This window comes from Tauraco erythrolophus, chromosome 9, assembly GCF_009769465.1.
Source record: "Tauraco erythrolophus isolate bTauEry1 chromosome 9, bTauEry1.pri, whole genome shotgun sequence".
Taxonomy (NCBI): domain Eukaryota; kingdom Metazoa; phylum Chordata; class Aves; order Musophagiformes; family Musophagidae; genus Tauraco; species Tauraco erythrolophus.
Window position 1 is genome coordinate 38,317,796 of NC_141473.1, and position 16,024 is coordinate 38,333,819.

The window sequence follows — 16,024 nt, forward strand, 5'->3', positions numbered from 1 at the left end:
GGGACTGACGTGTGCAATCCGAGCTTCTTTAGTTCACGGGGATTTTGTTGTTGTCGTTGTTGTTGTTGGAGAGGAGCACCCGCGAGCGCACCCGCTTTAGGTGTTTGGATGTGGTGACCGGCGCGCGCTCCCGGTGGGACGGGCTGCCCGAGCACGCCGCCCGGTTTCCCCCGCAGCCGGGCTGAGCTCCGTGCAGGGGCCGTCGGTCGAGGGCGTCGAATCCTCTCGCTGCGCCGTCACAGCAAGAACCGCGAAGCTGTTTTGGTGGTTGTAGCATGGAAGCGTTTTGCCATTTGCATATCACGAGGTTATTAATGTAGACTAAACCAGTTTCTTTTATACTCGATGGACTTTTTGTCTGAAGTTTCATTACTGTCTAGCGCTCGTTTTCAGTTAAATAAAGACATGTCTTTCTCCTCCGAAGGGGTAGCGATCCTCCATCCGACCTGGCGTTGGCCGCGCTGCCGTTGGGCTGTCGAGCCCCTGTGCCGTGGCCGTCCCTGGGGTGAAAGAACCAAAATGCAAGCGGAAAGAGCCAACTCCCTGTCTCCGAGTCTTCCTCAGGCAGTCTGCTGGTAGCGACGGGCACTCGACATGGATTTATACGCTTGGCCCAGGCTTGAAACCACGTTTAACCTCCCCCTAGAGAAGCAGTCAAGTGCTCACAGCGACGCTGCGGCAGGTGAGGTGACCCTTTTGCTGCTGAGGGAAACTGAGGCAGGGCGGAGGACTCGCTTGCCTGGTGCTGGTGGCTCAGGGGGGCTTTGCTCCTGGTGTAACAGCCCCGTGCCGCGGCCTGCGGCGAGGAAGGGGCTGCGGGGGCAGCTTAAATTCTGGCTTCTGCTTGCTCCCAGCGTTTTGGGGAGTTTTAACTCCCTGTAAGGGGTTCTGCAGGTCCTGGAGCCCCTTTTCTTAGAGAAGACGCAGTTTTGGGCCCTCCTCCGTGCCGCGGACGAGCGCGGCCACAGAATGGCCGCTTCCTCATCCCGAAACTCGAGCGCCGGAGGGGCGCAGGGCCCGGTTTTCGCTTCCGGCTCCTCGGGGAAAAAGCGGGGATGCGCCCCGCCGGCCTGGGGCCGGGGCTCGGGCGGCCGCCGCCGCTGAGGGGGCGGGCGGCCCTTCCCGCCCGGGCGGCCGCCGCCGCTGCTGAGGGGGCGGCGCGCGCCGGCCGCCACGTCGCGCGGCCCTCCTCCCCGCCGCCACCAATCAGGAGGGCGCAAGGCCCCGCCGCAGCCAATGAGTGAAGGGGACGGGGGGGGGGAGAGGCGGGGCCGGCATGAAGGCGGGGGAGGTCCCGGGGGGGCGCGCGCGGCGGTGCGGGCGGTGCAGAGCGCGGCTTTGCTTTTTGCTTTTTGCTTTTTGCTTTTTGCTTTTTGCTTTTTGCTTTGCACCGCACCGGTGCCCCGCATGCAGCCGGCCCCGCGGCCGCCGCCATGGCGGAGGAGCAGACCTGCTGCGTTGTCAGCGTCTCCGGCCCGCCCGACTCCCCGGAGCCGGCCCGCGGCCCCTGGAGCTGCAGCGGGGTGGTGCTGAGCCGCGGCCCCGGGCTGGTGCTGTGCCACGGCGCCGTCTTCGCCCCCTTCCTGCTGCGCGGCCCCGCCGCCTGGGCCCAGCCCCGCGCCCTCCTGCCCGACGTCCTCCGGCCCCACCTGCGCGTCCTCGTCCTGCAGCCCCCGCCCCGACGCCTCGACGCCCCGGCCGGTGGCTTGCAGCAGCACGAAGCCCGGCTCCTGGCCCTGGTGCCCTGCGGAGCCTTCCGGCAGGCGCTGGCACAGGCCTTCGGCCAGGCGGAGCAGTGGCACTTCGGCTCGGAGGCGGCGGGCGACGACCCGCGGGCGTTGCACTGGTTCGCCTGGCTGCGGGTGCCCGGCCTCGACTGCTCCGATGGCGGCTGGACGGCGCGGGCGAGCGCCGGCTGCCTGCGCAAGGGCGAGGGGCTGCTGGCCTGCGGGTCCCCCTTCGGCGCGCTCTGCCCCGACCTCTTCCTCAACACCCTGAGCAAGGGGGTGGTGAGCAACGTGGCCGGCGAGGAGAACGCCCTCGTGCTGACTGACGCGCGTTGCCTGCCCGGCACCGAGGGCGGCGGTGCCTTCTTGCCGTCACCCACCGGACCGTGCTTGGTGGCCGTCATCGCCGCCTCCTTCTGCTGGAAGGGCGCCGAGTGGGTCGGGCTCACCCTGCTCTGCTCCCTCGCCGCCATCTTGCGCAGCAGCGCCGGCGTCCTGGATGAAGCCGGGGTGGTGGTGCCGCCGTTGCCGCCGGGACGGGTGACTGCGGTGCAGGCGGGAAGCAGGCAGGACCCCCTGGCCTGGGCGGTGCTGGTGGAGTGCGGGACGGCATGGGGGTCCGGGGTGCTGCTGGCACCGCGGTTGCTCCTCACCTGCCGACACGTGGTGGAGGCGGGAGACCCACTCCGCATCACGCCGGCACCGGGCCCCGGCCGGTGAGTGTGGTTGCATGTCCCTCACCTTATCCCACTGCCCTGCGTTTTCCTCGCCTTGATGTCTTCTGTTCCATGTCTTTAGTGATGCTGCTGTTCTCGGGGGGCGCGTGGTGTTCGCCACCGAGGAGTCGTCCCCCTTCGACGTGGCAGTGGTGGAGCTGGAGGAGAGCGTGCCGGGCTTCGTCCCCCCGTGCCTGGCGGACACCTTCCTTCCAGGTAAGCGTTCCGGGGGGGGCACATGTGGGGTGCTGGGGTGGGAATCACCTCCTTGCACCCACCTCCCTCCCTCTCACTCTAGGAGAGGAGGTGAGTGTGGTGGGCTTCGGGGCGCTGGGGCGAGCGTGCGGCCCCTCGGTGACGGCGGGGGTCCTCTCGGCTGTGGTGGCGGTGGCCGGGCACCCCGTCATGCTGCAGACCACCTGCGCCGTTCACGGGGGCTCCAGCGGCGGCCCCCTCGTCGCCTCCCGCAGCGGACGCCTCCTGGGTAAGCCAGGGTGTCCCGTGGGTGATGGGTGGGGGGTCCCATGGGTGTCCCCCAGCCGGACTTGGTGACGTGGGCATCGCTCCTCTCCGCACCAGGGATCGTGATCAGCAACACCCGGGACACTGGTGTGGGGGCCACCTACCCCCACCTCAACTTCTGCATCCCCATCACCGTCCTGCAGCCACCCACCGCGCGCTACCACCGCACTGGTGACCCCAGTGCCTTTGCCGCACTCAACCGGGCGGGCGAGGGGGTGCGGGCGGCCTGGCGGATTCAGCGGCAGCCGGGACCCCTCAGCAAGCTCTGACCCCCCTCCTGGGGTGCTTGTGGCAGGGGGGGAGCTGCCACGTCCCCTCTTTGGCACCGGTGGTGGCGGGACCAAGTGCCCAGACCCCACGGGGCCAGCGGCAGGTGGGCATCCTGGGGTGGGGGACGTGGCACGGTGCCTTTGCTTGCTGCTGGCAGCCCCAAATTAGGGAGGTTTGGGGTTCGTTTCGGTTTATTTTCTTTTCTCCCTGGAGCCATAAACGCTGTGAGTCAAGGCCGTGGTGTCCCGTGGTGCCGAGCGGCTGGGGAGGTGGCAGGGGGCGGGGGGGCGTGGGTGGTGGGCAGTGGTGGTCCTGGCTGGGGTGTGGATTGGACTGGGAGGGGGTGGGTCTTGTAAGGGAGGTGCTGGGCCAGGGATAGAGCTGGGTTGGGGTCTTGGTTGGGAGGAAGGGATGGGGAGGAATGGCAGTTCTGGGTCCTGGAGGTGGGCAGAGAGGGGCTTAGTCTGGGGCTGTGGTCCTGGAGAGGGTCAGGGGCTGGGCTGGAGGGGGCATATTTGGGGCTGGGACCCTGCGGGGGGAAGTTCATGTTGACCCCATGCCAGCCGAACGTGGAGACCAAACCTATGGGCACTGGCACAGGGGGTACCCCTACCCACAGCCCCCCCACCTGAGGGGCAGCAGCTGGGCACCACCACCAGCCCTGTGCCCCCCTCCCACAGGGGGGGAACACCCCAGGCACTCCCCGCAGGGCCCAGTGGGTGCCAGAGGGGCACGGGGGTGTCGGGGCGGGCAGGAACGGGCGGGCGAGCGTTTGACACAGCACGGGGTATTTATTTCACAGCCGCTACACAACGCCGGGGGCCGGGGCGGCCACGCAAGCACAGCACCGGGGGCGGGGGGAACATGGCGGGGGGGGGCAGCTTATCTATATATTTATTTTTCCTTTTTTTCCCCACTTTTATTTGTGCCGTTTGCCCAGTTGAAGACCACGCAGCAGCACACAAGGCCTGCAAGGCTCTACCTCCCCCCCCCCCCCCCCCAAAAAAAAAGCTCAAATTTGCACAAGCGTGGCCCCCCCCACTCCACCCTGCTCGCCCCCTCCCCGGGCAGGCACCATGACACCCCGTCCCACACGGGGCCGAGGGTGGGTGCACCCACCCCATGCCACAGTGGTGGCGGGGCGGGGGGGGTTTCACGGGGACCCCCAGCTCGGGGGCTGCCGCCCGGCTGTGCCACCCGCCGGGCTGTCCCGCTCCTCTACCAGATGTAGCCGCCGTCGTCGCCCTCGCCCGCTTCGCCCTCCTCTTCCTCGCCTTCCTCACCCGCCTCCTCCGGCTCCTTCTCCTCCTCGTCCTCCCAGCCCACGCTGCTCCCGAAGTCGCCGGAAAACCCCGTCGCCTCGTCTGCGGGGGCGAAGGGCAGAGGCTCACAGCCAGTTCCTGGGGCTGCAGCCCCCTCCCCAGGTTTGGGGGGGGTTTCCCCCGGTGCTCACCGCAGTCGGGGCTGCCGTGGCCGCGGGTGCCCATCAGCTCGGCGCCGTGCTGGTCCACGCACCAGCACTCGCCGCCGCCCGGCTCACACTGCGCCCGTCGGTAGTACCCGTCCTCGTCGCAGCTGGGGATGAAGGTGCCTGCAGGGAAGTCATCACCCCCCCCACCCCACCCCAAAAACGTGCAGTGCGAGAGCCCCCTGCAGAGCTCCCCAGCCTCAGCTGGGCAGGGCCCTGTGGGGGGACAGGGGCCCTGGGACCCCTCCCCAACTCACCCGGCTTTTTTTTGGTTGCTTCTTGGATCTGAATCTTCTCCAGCTCCCTGAGACAGGGCGGCTCTGCAGCACCCCCACATGCCGCTCTTAGGGTGGGTGTGCAGCCCCCCATGGTGGGCAACCCCTGACCCCATGGCCTGCAGCCCCCAGCCCTGTGATGTGCAGCCCCCTGACCCCCCTCCAGCCATCTCCATGGCATACAGCCCCCCCCCAGCCCCATGGTGTGCTCCCCCATGACTCCACAGCGTGCACACCCCCTGCCCCCCCAGTGTGCAGCCCCGTTAGAGCCCACAGAGTGCATTCCCCATGACCCCAACAGTGTGCAGCCCCCCAAATCCCATGGCATGCATCCCCCTCCCCAGCGTGCACCCCATGGCATGCATCATCCCCCCTAGACCCCATGGCAAGCATCTCCCCCATACCTCAACCCTACAACATGGACTCCCCGTGACCCCGTGGTGTGCATCCCATGGCATGCATCCCCCCCTCCCACCTCCAACCCCACAGCATGGGCTCCCCAACTTCATGGAATGTATCCCCCACCACCACGCATCCCCCCAGGGCATGCATCCCTCAAACCCTATGGCGTGCATCCCCCCAACCCTATGGCGTGCATCCCCCTGGATCCCAAAGTGCACACCCTCCCCACCCACGGCATGCACCGCTGCGACGCACTTTCCCGCCAGAAGCAGAAGCACCACTCCGCAGCGGAGACGCGTCCATCCCTGGAGGTGTCGCAGGAGTTGAAGAAGGCGCGGATGCACACCTCGTACTTGTCCAGGTTGATGGCGGCCAGCTCGGCCGCCTCCAGGAAGAGATCCCCGCTCGTGTCCAGCCGGGCAAACATCCACCCCACCGCTTCCTTGCAGCTGGCTGCCACGCTCCTCTCCAGCGCTGCAGGGCAGGATGCGGCCCGTGGCTGCCCGGTCCCCATGGGGGACAGCACCCTGCGCTCCCCGCATGGCGGGGGGCACCTACCGGTGGCGGGGCTGGCAGGGAGGCCGCTGGAGCCGTTCTGCTTGGCGTTCTCCCGCAGGAGCTGGAACCAGTCACGCAGGCGGTCGCCCAGGTCGGCCAGGTCCTGCCCGGTGCATGGCTCTGGGGAGGGGGTCCAGAGGGGTGACGTCAGGCCGGGCAGGGCTGGGGGATGCCTCCCTGGTGCCCCTCATCCCGCTCACCTTGCTTGCCGTCACCGGCGGGGCCGTGCGGGGTCGGGCAGGGGCACTGCCCCTCACACCGCACCGTCAGCTGCTTGCTGGCCAGGCACGCCTGCTGCTCCAGCTTGCACTGCGGGGTGGCAGCGGGACATTGGTGGGGCGGGGGGGACACGGCAGAGTGTCCCCCTCCCCGTGGCAAGGTGCCAGCGTCCTTACCGCCGAGCTGTAGGTGTGTCCGTCGGAGCCGCAGACAGCGGCAAGCGGGGCAGCGTGGCAGGGCTTGCAGCCCCCGTGCCCCTTGGCGCCCAGCGGCTTGATCCTGCGTGGGGCAAGAGGTGCGGGGGGACGGTGCTGAGCCCCCCGTTTGGCCCCTCGCCCCACCTCCAGCTCGGCCCTGGCCCCACCGCCCCCTTACCTGTGCTCCAGCTTCTTGCGGCTGATGCACATGGCGCGCTGGTAGCCCTGTGCCACGCACACCTTGTGCCGGCTGCACTTCACCTTCTGGCAGGGGTCCTTGGTGGTGTCCAGCGCTGGGGGGGGGCAGAGAGGGGCCAGGGTAGGCAGGGGGACAGACAGGAACTCCCCGGGGAAGCTCCGGCAATGCCGGCCACCAGCACAAAGCGCCATTCAGGCCGCAGCTGGGCGGCTGCCTCGGCACCAGCTGCCACTTCCCGGCACGCACCCACCCCACCACCACTCCCAGCCGGAAGGGAAAAGCCCAGGGGGGTGTGGGCAGATAGCATCCCCTGCTCCGTGCCAGCTGTCACCGAGCCCCTTGCGCCCCCATCCCAAATCCATCCAGCGGTACCTTCATCCCCGGGCTGGTTGTCCTCCCAGCTCTTGATGTAGTCGTCCTGCAAAAGTGGGAGAGCCCAGATGGGCACGGGTGGTGGGAGAGGTGACACACGGCCGTGCCACCATCCCGTTTGGGGCCGCTGGCCCACACACGTGCATCACACACCCACCCACCCCCCGGGACCCCCCAGGACCCCCCACGCCAGGAGGGGAGCAAGCAGGAGTGGGGAGCAACCTGGCCCCCGAAAGTGGGGCGACACCAGCAGCCCCTCGATGCTCACCTCCACCTCCTGGCAGCGCGGTGGCAAGATGGCCCGGCCGACACCGAGAAAGAGAGAGAAAGAGAGAGAGGGCAGTGCCGTCAGCCCCGGGGCAGCCCAAAGACCCCCACTCCCCACCCCAGCCCATGGTGACAGGCACCTTGTGCCAGTTGGGCACCCCGACCTTCTGAGGCGCCCAAAGCTCCCGTCACCAGCCCCTGATACCACTGGCACTCACCACCAAGATGCTCCCCACCCGTGGCCCTGGCGAGCCTTTACGTAGGGTGAAACCTTCCCCCATCACCCCTTGGCTGGCCAGGAGGGAGGAGGGATGAGGGGAAGGAGGCCCCTGAGAACTCAGCAAGGTCCCACGCATGGCCAAGATCCCTGTTGGGGACAGTCCTCCTGCTGCCACCCCAGTTTTTCAATCCGGAGCCCACAGGGAGCAGGGTAAGATGGATGTCACTGCCTGTGGAGGCAGAGGGTCCCCCAGAGTCCCAAAAGCATCCTGGGGGTGAGGGGGAGCAGCAGGAACTCAAAATCTCCCAGCAGGCGGCATCGCTGGCCCCACGGGACGCTCCGGAGTGGGTTTCATGATAATAAGGCTGGAGCATCCCTGCCACCCCGGAGAGGGCGGGCAGGGCTTTGGATGGCAGCTCAAAGTGGAGGCACGGGAGGCAGCTCCGGACGGGATGTCTCTCGCTCCGGCGCGGCAGCGTTTTTTGCACCGCAATCGATCGCCTGCGTTCCTGTGCCGTGATTAGTAACACTGCGGCGCCCGGCAGCTCCCTGCGGTGCGGCTTTCAGCAGGGCCCACCGGCCTCCTCCCTGCCACACGGCCGGTCACGCTCCCCCCACCAGCACCACTCGGCTGAAAAACCCCACAAATCCATGGGATTTGCTTATTAATCCGCCCTAACCGCCAGCAGGACCACAGCCCCCCCCAGCCTGGCAGCACTGGCACAGCCGGGTGGGCCCTGCGCGTGCTGCCAGCACCTGGGGATGGGCGTCTCTTGGCCACAAATCCCTTCCCCGGGGATGCCAAGCGTGGTGGGGCCACATCTGCATGTGGTCCCCCTTGGGCACCCGCAGCCAGAATGTCCCAGGTGCCCAGCGCTGGTGTTGGCCAGAGGGGTACGTTGCTGGCAGGGGTCTCCGGGGTGGCGTTTACCCCGTCCCTGGCACCTTTGCCCATGCTCTGTCCCCCTAAGTGGTTTATTCGGGTGGGGGGGTGTCCCCTGCCCTGCCCCATGGTGGGGAGTATTTCCCAGCAGCGCATCCTTGCTGCCAAGGTGAACCCGAGTGCGCATCTGGACAAAGACCGGAGGCGCTGGCTCGGGGTGTGGGGGGGCAGCTTGTCGTGTCCCCACTCCCCACTTAGCTCCCGCAGGTCATCTGGACCCCCCCTTCTCCCCCTTGGATGGAGATGCAGCACCGTGCCCCCGCCCTGGAAGACACGAGGTGGGGGGCAACGTGAGGGCAGGGGTGTAAAAGAAGCCCAGGAAAGATCCCCGACTGCCCCAGAAAATTAAGGGCTGGAACTAATTGCCATTGAGGCCGTTACCGAGGGCTGCATAAAAGCGGGGGGTTAGGGGATCCCAAGCCCAATGTGCCAGGTCACCTGCCATCCTCATCCTCCCTGCCTCGTGCGTCCCCCCCATCCCCGTTCCCAGGGACCAGCACCCCGCGGAGCCAGGGCCCGGGGGAGCGGGGGGTCGGGAGGGTGCCCGCACCCCGATCTGCACTGAGCTGTCACCCAAGGGCAGAGCCCACGGTAGCCTGGCCCGGGCCCTGTTGCGGGGAGCGGGCAGAGGGGCAGGGGACGGCACCCCCAGGTCCCCGGCCACGCCAGCTTGGGCGTCAAGCACTGGCCACGGTGGTCTTGGCATCGGCCACCCCGGCTTTGGTGTCGGGCACGGTGGCCTTGGCGCTGCCGAAGCCGCGGAGCATCCCCCGGGTACCGGGACCGGCAGCCGCCCACGGCCGCGGCGGGATGCGGGTAGTACCAGGAAGCACCGAGCATCCTCGGCCGCCTGCGATGGAGCCGGGAGCCGCTGCCGGTGCCAGGGGAGGCTCGTGCTGCGGCAGCCGCAGCGTCGGGGCGGGGAGGAGAGGGTGGGGTGGGGGCTCCCGGTGCCCTGCGGCGAGTCCCGTCGCCCCCCCCCCCCCAACTCCCCCCATCCCCGGCTCCGCCGCCTGCGCGGACTCACGTCTCGGAAGCGGTTCCAGTGCTTGATCCTGCCGCCGTACTGGGAGATGGAAGAGAGCCATTGCTCGTCCTCCATGAAATTGCCGGGGCTCTCCCCCGCCGCGGCGGGGCCGGAGCCGGTGGCGGGGCCGGCGGCGGGCCCGGGGCCGGCGGCGGCGGCGGGCAGGAGCAGGGCCAGCAGGGCCAGCAGGGCGCGGTGCCCGCCGCAGCCCCGCATGCTGCCGCAGCGCCGGGGGGAGCGGGCGGCGCGGCGGGCGCGGAGCGGTGCGGTGCGGTGCGCACGGGGAGGCGCCGGCGGCGAGTGCGGCCGCGGGGCGGCACCGGGCGGCACCGGCGGGAGGGCCGGGGCGGGGCCTCCGCCGCGCCCGCCGCACCTGCGCGCCGGCACCGGGGTGGGGGAGCCGCCGGCACGGCACTGCCCCAGCCCCGGTCCCTTCCCTGTCCCCGTCCTGCACCCCTCGTCCCTGGTCCCTGCCATGTCCCCCTCCCCTCATCCTGCATCCTCTGTCCCTGCCGCACCCCCATCCCGCATCCCCTGTCCCTGTCACATCCCCATCCTGCACCCCTCATCCGCATCCCTGGTCTCTACCATGTCCCCATCCTGCATCCCCCCATCCCTGTCACATCCCCATCCCACTTGCCCCATCCTGCATCCCCTGGTCCTTGCCCTGTCTCCATCCCGCATCCCTTGGTCCTTGCCCCGTCTCCATCCTGCATTCCCCATCCTGTCCCCTGCTTCTGCATCTCTTGCCCTTGCTGAGCTCTGTCCCACACTCCCTGTCCCTGCCGTGTCCTTACCCTGCAGCCCTCACCCTCTCCACCAACTCCTTCATCTTCCAACCCGTCCTCATCCTTTAATCCTCTGTCCCTGCCATGTCCCCACCCTCCAGCCCTCACCCTCTCCACCAACTCCTTCATCTTCCAACCCGTCCTCATCCTTTAATCCTCTGTCCCTGCCATGTCCCCACCCTCCAGCCCTCACCATCTCCACCAACTCCTTCATCTTCCAACCCCTGTCCCCATCCTTTAATCCTCTGTCCCTGCCATGTCCCCACCCTCCAACCCCCGTCCCTGCGATGCCCACCCTGCTGTCCCCATCCCTCGGCCACCCCAACACAGCATTTTGGCGTTCCAGAGAAGAAACCCACCCCTTCCCCGAGGGAACAGAGTGAGGGAAGTGCGTTTCGCACCACAGTTTTGGGGTTTTCCCCTCCTCTTGAGGGGAAGCAGGCAGGCAGGGCGGGCACAGAGTCACTCGCGGGGACATCTTCGTCCTCTTAGGTTTGGCGAGGAGGAGGAGGAGGGATGGTGACAACTCACCCCGGCTGCAGCTGCGAAGGGGCAGCGGGGGCGCGGATCCCCGCGCCCCCGCTGCTCCTTCGCAGCTGCAGCCGGGGAGCTCCCAGCACACACACACGGCTTTTATTCTCCCACCGAGGACGCTCGGGATGGAAGAGGAAACACAGCTGACCCTAAGAGAGGCTGCTGCAATTGGAAATGCAGCTTCCAGGCACCACATTTCAGGAAAAAAAAAAAAAAACCAGCATTGTTGTCATTCAACTTTACGGTTAACGATGAGCCGCGCTCCCGACCCGGAGCTCCAGCGAGGCAAAACGACAGCATAAACCAAATTTTCTTCTTCCTCTTCGCCGTAAGGATGCAGGGATCCGCAAGCGGGATGGCCAACCTCCAATGCAGCCTAGATGGGGGAAAGAAGCAGAGCCAAAGATTTCAGTTTTGACAAATTTTAGTATTAGGTTGGACCTAAATCCATCGTGGTCCGTTTTCTTCTGGCCCCGACCCCCTGGATTTAGCCGTGCCAGGCTAGAGCAGCGGGATAAGCCGCTTAACCATCGAAATTCAACTGCCTTCCAAAGGGTCACAGAAATAACTGCCATTAAAACACGTCTACGTTAGTGGGATCTTCAGATTGGCCCTTCTTTGTAGAAAAAACATGTTTGCCTCCATGCCAAGATGCTGTTTGCAAGGTCAAAGCTATTCCATGCAGGAAGACTCAAAGTCCACCTCAATGAAGAAGAAATCAGAATTGCCAGTATTAGGTGACAATGGAGTGATAGAAAATGGTGGACAATGGTGTGACAGAAATGCCACCTGCTGAGGAAAACTAGAGTGCAAACAGCACCTCACGTCCCGTAGCGCTCAGCTTCTTGGTGGGAGTTGTTAAAAACCCAGCGGGTAGCTTTCCGAGGTGGATCTCCCCTCCCTGTGGCAGGCGGCACGGCTGGCGGCCACGTGAGCAGCTCCCAGGTCTGGTTCTTCGGGCAGCTGATGAGATTTGCCAAGTACCTCTTCAGGCTGGCAGAAAGACGACAGCAACCGGTGTTAAGTGCTCTCAGCACCTCCCTGCATCAGGCGCCAAGCTCGCCAAGCGAACCGTTCCGAAGGCGGCCCTTCCTCCTCCGCTTGGAGAGCACAAAGGCGTTCGGCTGCGAGGAGAAAGGGAGACAAAAAACCCAACGGTTGTAACTGGGTACAAGGGTAGACTCCGGGGTAAAGGGCGATCGGCAAAACTACAGATGATTTGATTTTCCGGCAGAGACGGGCAATTTGGTCTCAGAAATACAAGCGGCAACGCGTTTGGGGAAAAAAGGAAAGCCACCCCGAATCCCAACCGCCTCGCACCGCCGTTTGCGCGTGCAGTCGGAGCACAGCCACGCAGCCAGCTCACTTCGGGAGGAAGGAAACAGGATGAAAACCTCTTAAAAACAATGATTAGTACAAGCAGGTGCTGCTGGAGCAGCCCCATTCCCAGCAAACACGCTCTCTGCCTCGACAGCAGCGCGATTCCACATTCATGGCAGCAACTAGGAATGGGCAGTGTCAGCCTCCACCGCCGCCACGTTGTTGCGAAACACCTAAACACCAGCATCTTCCATTTTCCAAAGCCTTCATCCGTAGGTGAGTTGAAAGCCTGTGCCGCTGTTCTTACCAAACGGGGAGATTTACAAGAAAAAACAGTCGTCTTCAGATACCTGAAGGACTCACAATGGTATCAAAGAGTTTTGCTCTTCTTTTACCGGAGAAGCCACCCGCAAGGCACACGTTTTTTGACACGCTCCGCAACGGTCACCGGAAAGAGCTCTTACCATAAACGCTTTCTTATTAACATAGTTTCTGTAATTAAACTTCCAGCGCACAACTATCAGTGCAACAGGAGATAAACACTTTGCTTTTGAAGGGAATTAATTTATTTGGAGATCTACATCACACAGGCACGCTGCTGGAGATCCAAGCAATGCCTGACCTCAATATCGTTAAATTCGTGCTCCGGGGAGCTCTCTTGGATTTTAAATACTTTTTTTTTTTTAAGAACAAAGTTATCTCTTCTGAAATAAAGCCACGCTTAAACACCGGCGATGCCCCAAAAGTCACCTACACCAGTTTTTCTAGTTGTTTTCTTGGAAACCAAACAGGCAACAGACATAAAACAAGCAGGTTTGTGACGTTTTGGTTACCAACGGGGCAAGGAGGCGGAAGGACTCTGACTCCCCCCGAAGGGAGGGCAGGCAATACGTGTAGGAGAAGCTGCGGGAAACACCACGGTTCCCGGCTGCAATGTGCTTTTGAGGAGTCCCGAGACATCCCCGCCAAGAGTTCCCGGGTTCCTGTTCAAAATTCGTGTCCCATAAAAACCGATTTCACCGATGAGCGGATCCGCTGCGGCAGCTGCGTTGCCGCTTCAGGAGAAGGTCAGCTGCCCAGACGTCGCGTAGTAGCCGGAGGCATCCGAGGAGAACCTCTGGGAAAGACGCACCGAGTCCAGCTGCACCTCTCCGAAGTAGAAGTTCTCAAAGAGCTGAAAGAGAGGAGAAAAAACATTTGAGGGGCACCTGGAGAAACGCAGCCTGCAGCTGGTCCACGGATGATTGGCGAGCACCAGCTCTGCACAAAGCCTCCGCTCATAGACTTGTTTTGCCTTTAAAAGAAAAAAAAAGTCATTCTTAAAGCTGTTTCCCCCCTTAGACACAGCATTTAAAGCAAACAGGATATGAAACGAACACCTCTCTATCTACGGCAGCGGTTGCTCAAACCTTCCCTACCTTGCTTTCCAACTTTGTCTCATTTAGGGAGCTTCGGGAGGCCCACCCCGAAGGCCACCACCTCGGGGTGGCTCCTGAGGTCGCAGGCTCCGCAGGAGCAAGGATTGAGGCCAGGACGCTTTTCCCAATCCAAGCCACAGGACGTACAACTTACAGTTACGGCTCAGTCCTAATTCAAACGAGCAGGCTAGAGGCGCAAGGCTCTTCATCCCAGCACTGACCCCGCTTTGTTCAACAAATCCTTCTTTGTTCCGCAGAGACTTGAGTGCAAATTAATGAAAGCAAGCCAACGCTGGGACCCGGAGGGCGTGTCTCCGCTGATTAATCCCATCTATGAAGCGGACCACAAAAAAATGACATCAGAATTTCTTACGGGGCAGTTCAGCGATATTGCTGGAAAGGCATATCGTGTCCAAGCGTAAAGTGCTCCTCTCGTTCCATTAAGATGCAGGAAATTGCTCTACCTGGAAACATCAGTCGTGCCTTAGGAAAAGCTTTTCAGTGGAGATGCTAATTTCAAAACTCCGGCTTAACGGGAGCGCTGTGAGTCACTGAGGGCCTAAGTGGTGACATCTCCCTGTCCGAGATCTCGGCAATGCCCATTCCATCTGCCTCCTGTTGAATTTTCTATCTGTCCCTGCAGGCCTCGGATCAAGACAGTGGTGTACCCCTTCCTGCCATGACAGAAGGCACTGATGCCAATGGCCAGCAAAAGCCGATGCATTAATTACACCACATCCTCCTAGAGCCAATGGTGCACCAATTCCTCCATACAACTAATGGAATGATCGAAACCCCTCCAAATACCTAACTTAGCATCTGAAAGGCTGCGCTTCTCCTCCTCCAAAAAGGCATTTGGCTCTGCCTGGCACTGATTTGGGCATGACTGCTCTTTTGTTGGTTCTCCCAAGAGTGTTCTACTTTGCAAATATCCCTTTTTCCATAAGGGGACCAGCTAGGTTTCTTTTAGGACAATTCCCGGTTTCGCTGTCACATCTCCACAAAGGAAAAGTGCCCGAGGAAAAGCAATTCCATCTTTAGGGCAGAGCAAGCAGGACTTCCAGCCAGGGAGCACCACCGAGGTACGCGGGTCGCAGATCAGATGCCTGGCACCATGATGAATCCAGACCCTGCTCCAGGCTGCCAGCTCGTCCGGACAACTCTCTTCTCAGGATTTGGCTGAAGCCAGCAATTCCTCATTGACACACGACAGTCAGAACGGCATCTCTGAAGAGAAGGAGTATTTATGCGCGCCAAGCCGGCTCTCGGTGATTGCTAAACCCCTGCTTCGGTCTGAAAGGGCTGCAGCTGCAGGCAGACATGCTTGCAGAGCGCTGGCTGCCAGCAGCCCACCTGCCAGGGACCACCTCCTCCTCCCCAGGCCCGCCTGCGTGGCAGCACGGGCAGCTGGCCCCCAAGCTGCTTCCGCAAAAAAACATCTAGGTTAGCACAAACGCCGCGAAGAACTGAGTTTCTCTGCGCCGGACCATTTAGTCACAGCGTGCGTGCCTAGGAGAGGCAGTGGGCAGCCCGTGCTGCTCCTCTGGCTCACCTGCACCTCATCCTGCCTTTGGGGTGACGCTTGTCCCTTAAGACCCTGGCACAAGGGCTTAACTTTGCACAGGGCCCGAGGTAATTCGCCACTAATCACTCAGACTCATATTAAGCCGCAACTTGCTGCCAGTCCTTCCGAGAGGGTACTTGGCAGGAGGCAGGTGCCCCGCCACGGGGGTCATGCAGGTCCCCATAACAGCAAGAGGCCCCTCCGCAGCAGCCTGGCTTCAAGCGATACTGTGTGTCCGGCTCTGCATGGCCACTGCCCTAAAGCTGGGCACCCTGTTGAAAAAAAGTTGTGCTAAGGGAGCATCTCAAACAGGGAGAGGAGGGAAAGAGAGAAGAGAAACGACTACAGCCATACAAACTCCATTTTATACAATTAAAGATTTATACAATTAAAGATTAATTATGTTCTCAAAAGCCTGCACAGTTCATGTTAGAGGACTTAGGATAAAATGTCTCATTAATAAGAGATGTTAGTAAAAAGGGGTTGGACTCCTTTCTCTTTTTGCTTTGGCCAATCTGAGGAGTAAGGACGATTTCCAGGTCTCCGGGGCGTCCTGCAGCACTTGCCCCACCACTGTGCCCACTCACCCCAAACCTTAACAGCCACCTCTGTCAAAATGGTCACTCCTTTCCCTCGCAGAGCACTCTCCACCCAGGAAAAACGTCAATAATTTCTCTCCATTCCTAACGGAGGCAGCAGTAGGCGCGCTGGTAAGCAAGGAGATACTAGGATTTGAAAAGGATTTTTTTTAAAAGAGAAAGGGGACGAGACACATTTATTTCTGTAGAATGAAGTCTTCACAAGCATGAAGAAAAACGAAATGCTGGGATGTGCCAGTCCCATCAGCAGCCCTGGCAGTCATACCTTTACACGAAACCGTCAAAGGAAGAGTCTTTCAAACACTTCTTTGTATTATGTCTGTACACCACAACCTGTTTTTCTTACAAAACACGTGTACTTCAGAGCAAAAATTAGGTAATGAGACAAACCCTCCCCCCAGCCCCTCCTGCCTTGCACA

General features: G+C 62.6%; 3 protein-coding genes across 4 annotated transcripts in view; 1 reads left to right on the plus strand and 2 right to left on the minus strand.

Moving 5' to 3' along the window:
- Positions 1-1,433: 1,433 nt before the first annotated feature.
- Positions 1,434-3,234, plus strand: TYSND1 (trypsin like peroxisomal matrix peptidase 1). Its single transcript, XM_086616730.1, has 4 exons — positions 1,434-2,443; positions 2,526-2,659; positions 2,742-2,927; positions 3,023-3,234. The coding sequence occupies exons 1-4, from the start codon at positions 1,434-1,436 to the stop codon at positions 3,232-3,234; spliced, it is 1,542 nt and encodes a 513-aa protein (XP_086472856.1).
- A 1,219-nt stretch (positions 3,235-4,453) lies between these two features.
- On the minus strand, positions 4,454-9,598 carry SPOCK2 (SPARC (osteonectin), cwcv and kazal like domains proteoglycan 2). Its single transcript, XM_086616551.1, has 10 exons — positions 9,383-9,598; positions 6,926-6,971; positions 6,533-6,647; positions 6,334-6,436; positions 6,139-6,247; positions 5,939-6,058; positions 5,636-5,854; positions 4,961-5,023; positions 4,689-4,826; positions 4,454-4,599 (listed from the first exon to the last, which is right to left on the minus strand). The coding sequence occupies exons 1-10, from the start codon at positions 9,596-9,598 to the stop codon at positions 4,454-4,456; spliced, it is 1,275 nt and encodes a 424-aa protein (XP_086472677.1).
- A 2,464-nt stretch (positions 9,599-12,062) lies between these two features.
- Positions 12,063-16,024, minus strand: part of ASCC1 (activating signal cointegrator 1 complex subunit 1) — a 40,635-nt gene continuing 36,673 nt past the window's right edge. For both annotated transcript variants that reach the window (XM_086616491.1, XM_086616492.1), the window contains one exon: positions 12,063-13,198. In XM_086616491.1, coding sequence (XP_086472617.1) covers positions 13,082-13,198 — 117 coding nt within the window. In that variant the 3' untranslated portion in view covers positions 12,063-13,081. The remainder of the gene's footprint in view (positions 13,199-16,024) is intronic.

Bases quoted from the DNA above. Each gene is read 5' to 3' on its own strand.
- TYSND1 (XM_086616730.1), top strand. From the start codon at position 1,434: ATGGCGGAGGAGCAGACCTGCTGCGTTGTCAGCGTCTCCGGCCCGCCC. The intron at 2,660-2,741 runs GTAAGCGTTCCG...CTCTCACTCTAG, and splicing joins GGCGGACACCTTCCTTCCAG to GAGAGGAGGTGAGTGTGGTG. The intron at 2,928-3,022 runs GTAAGCCAGGGT...TCTCCGCACCAG, and splicing joins CCGCAGCGGACGCCTCCTGG to GGATCGTGATCAGCAACACC.
- SPOCK2 (XM_086616551.1), bottom strand. From the start codon at position 9,598: ATGCGGGGCTGCGGCGGGCACCGCGCCCTGCTGGCCCTGCTGGCCCTG. The intron at 6,648-6,925 runs GTACCGCTGGAT...GCCCCCCCCCAG, and splicing joins CAACCAGCCCGGGGATGAAG to CGCTGGACACCACCAAGGAC. The intron at 6,248-6,333 runs GTAAGGACGCTG...GCCACCCCGCAG, and splicing joins GACACACCTACAGCTCGGCG to TGCAAGCTGGAGCAGCAGGC.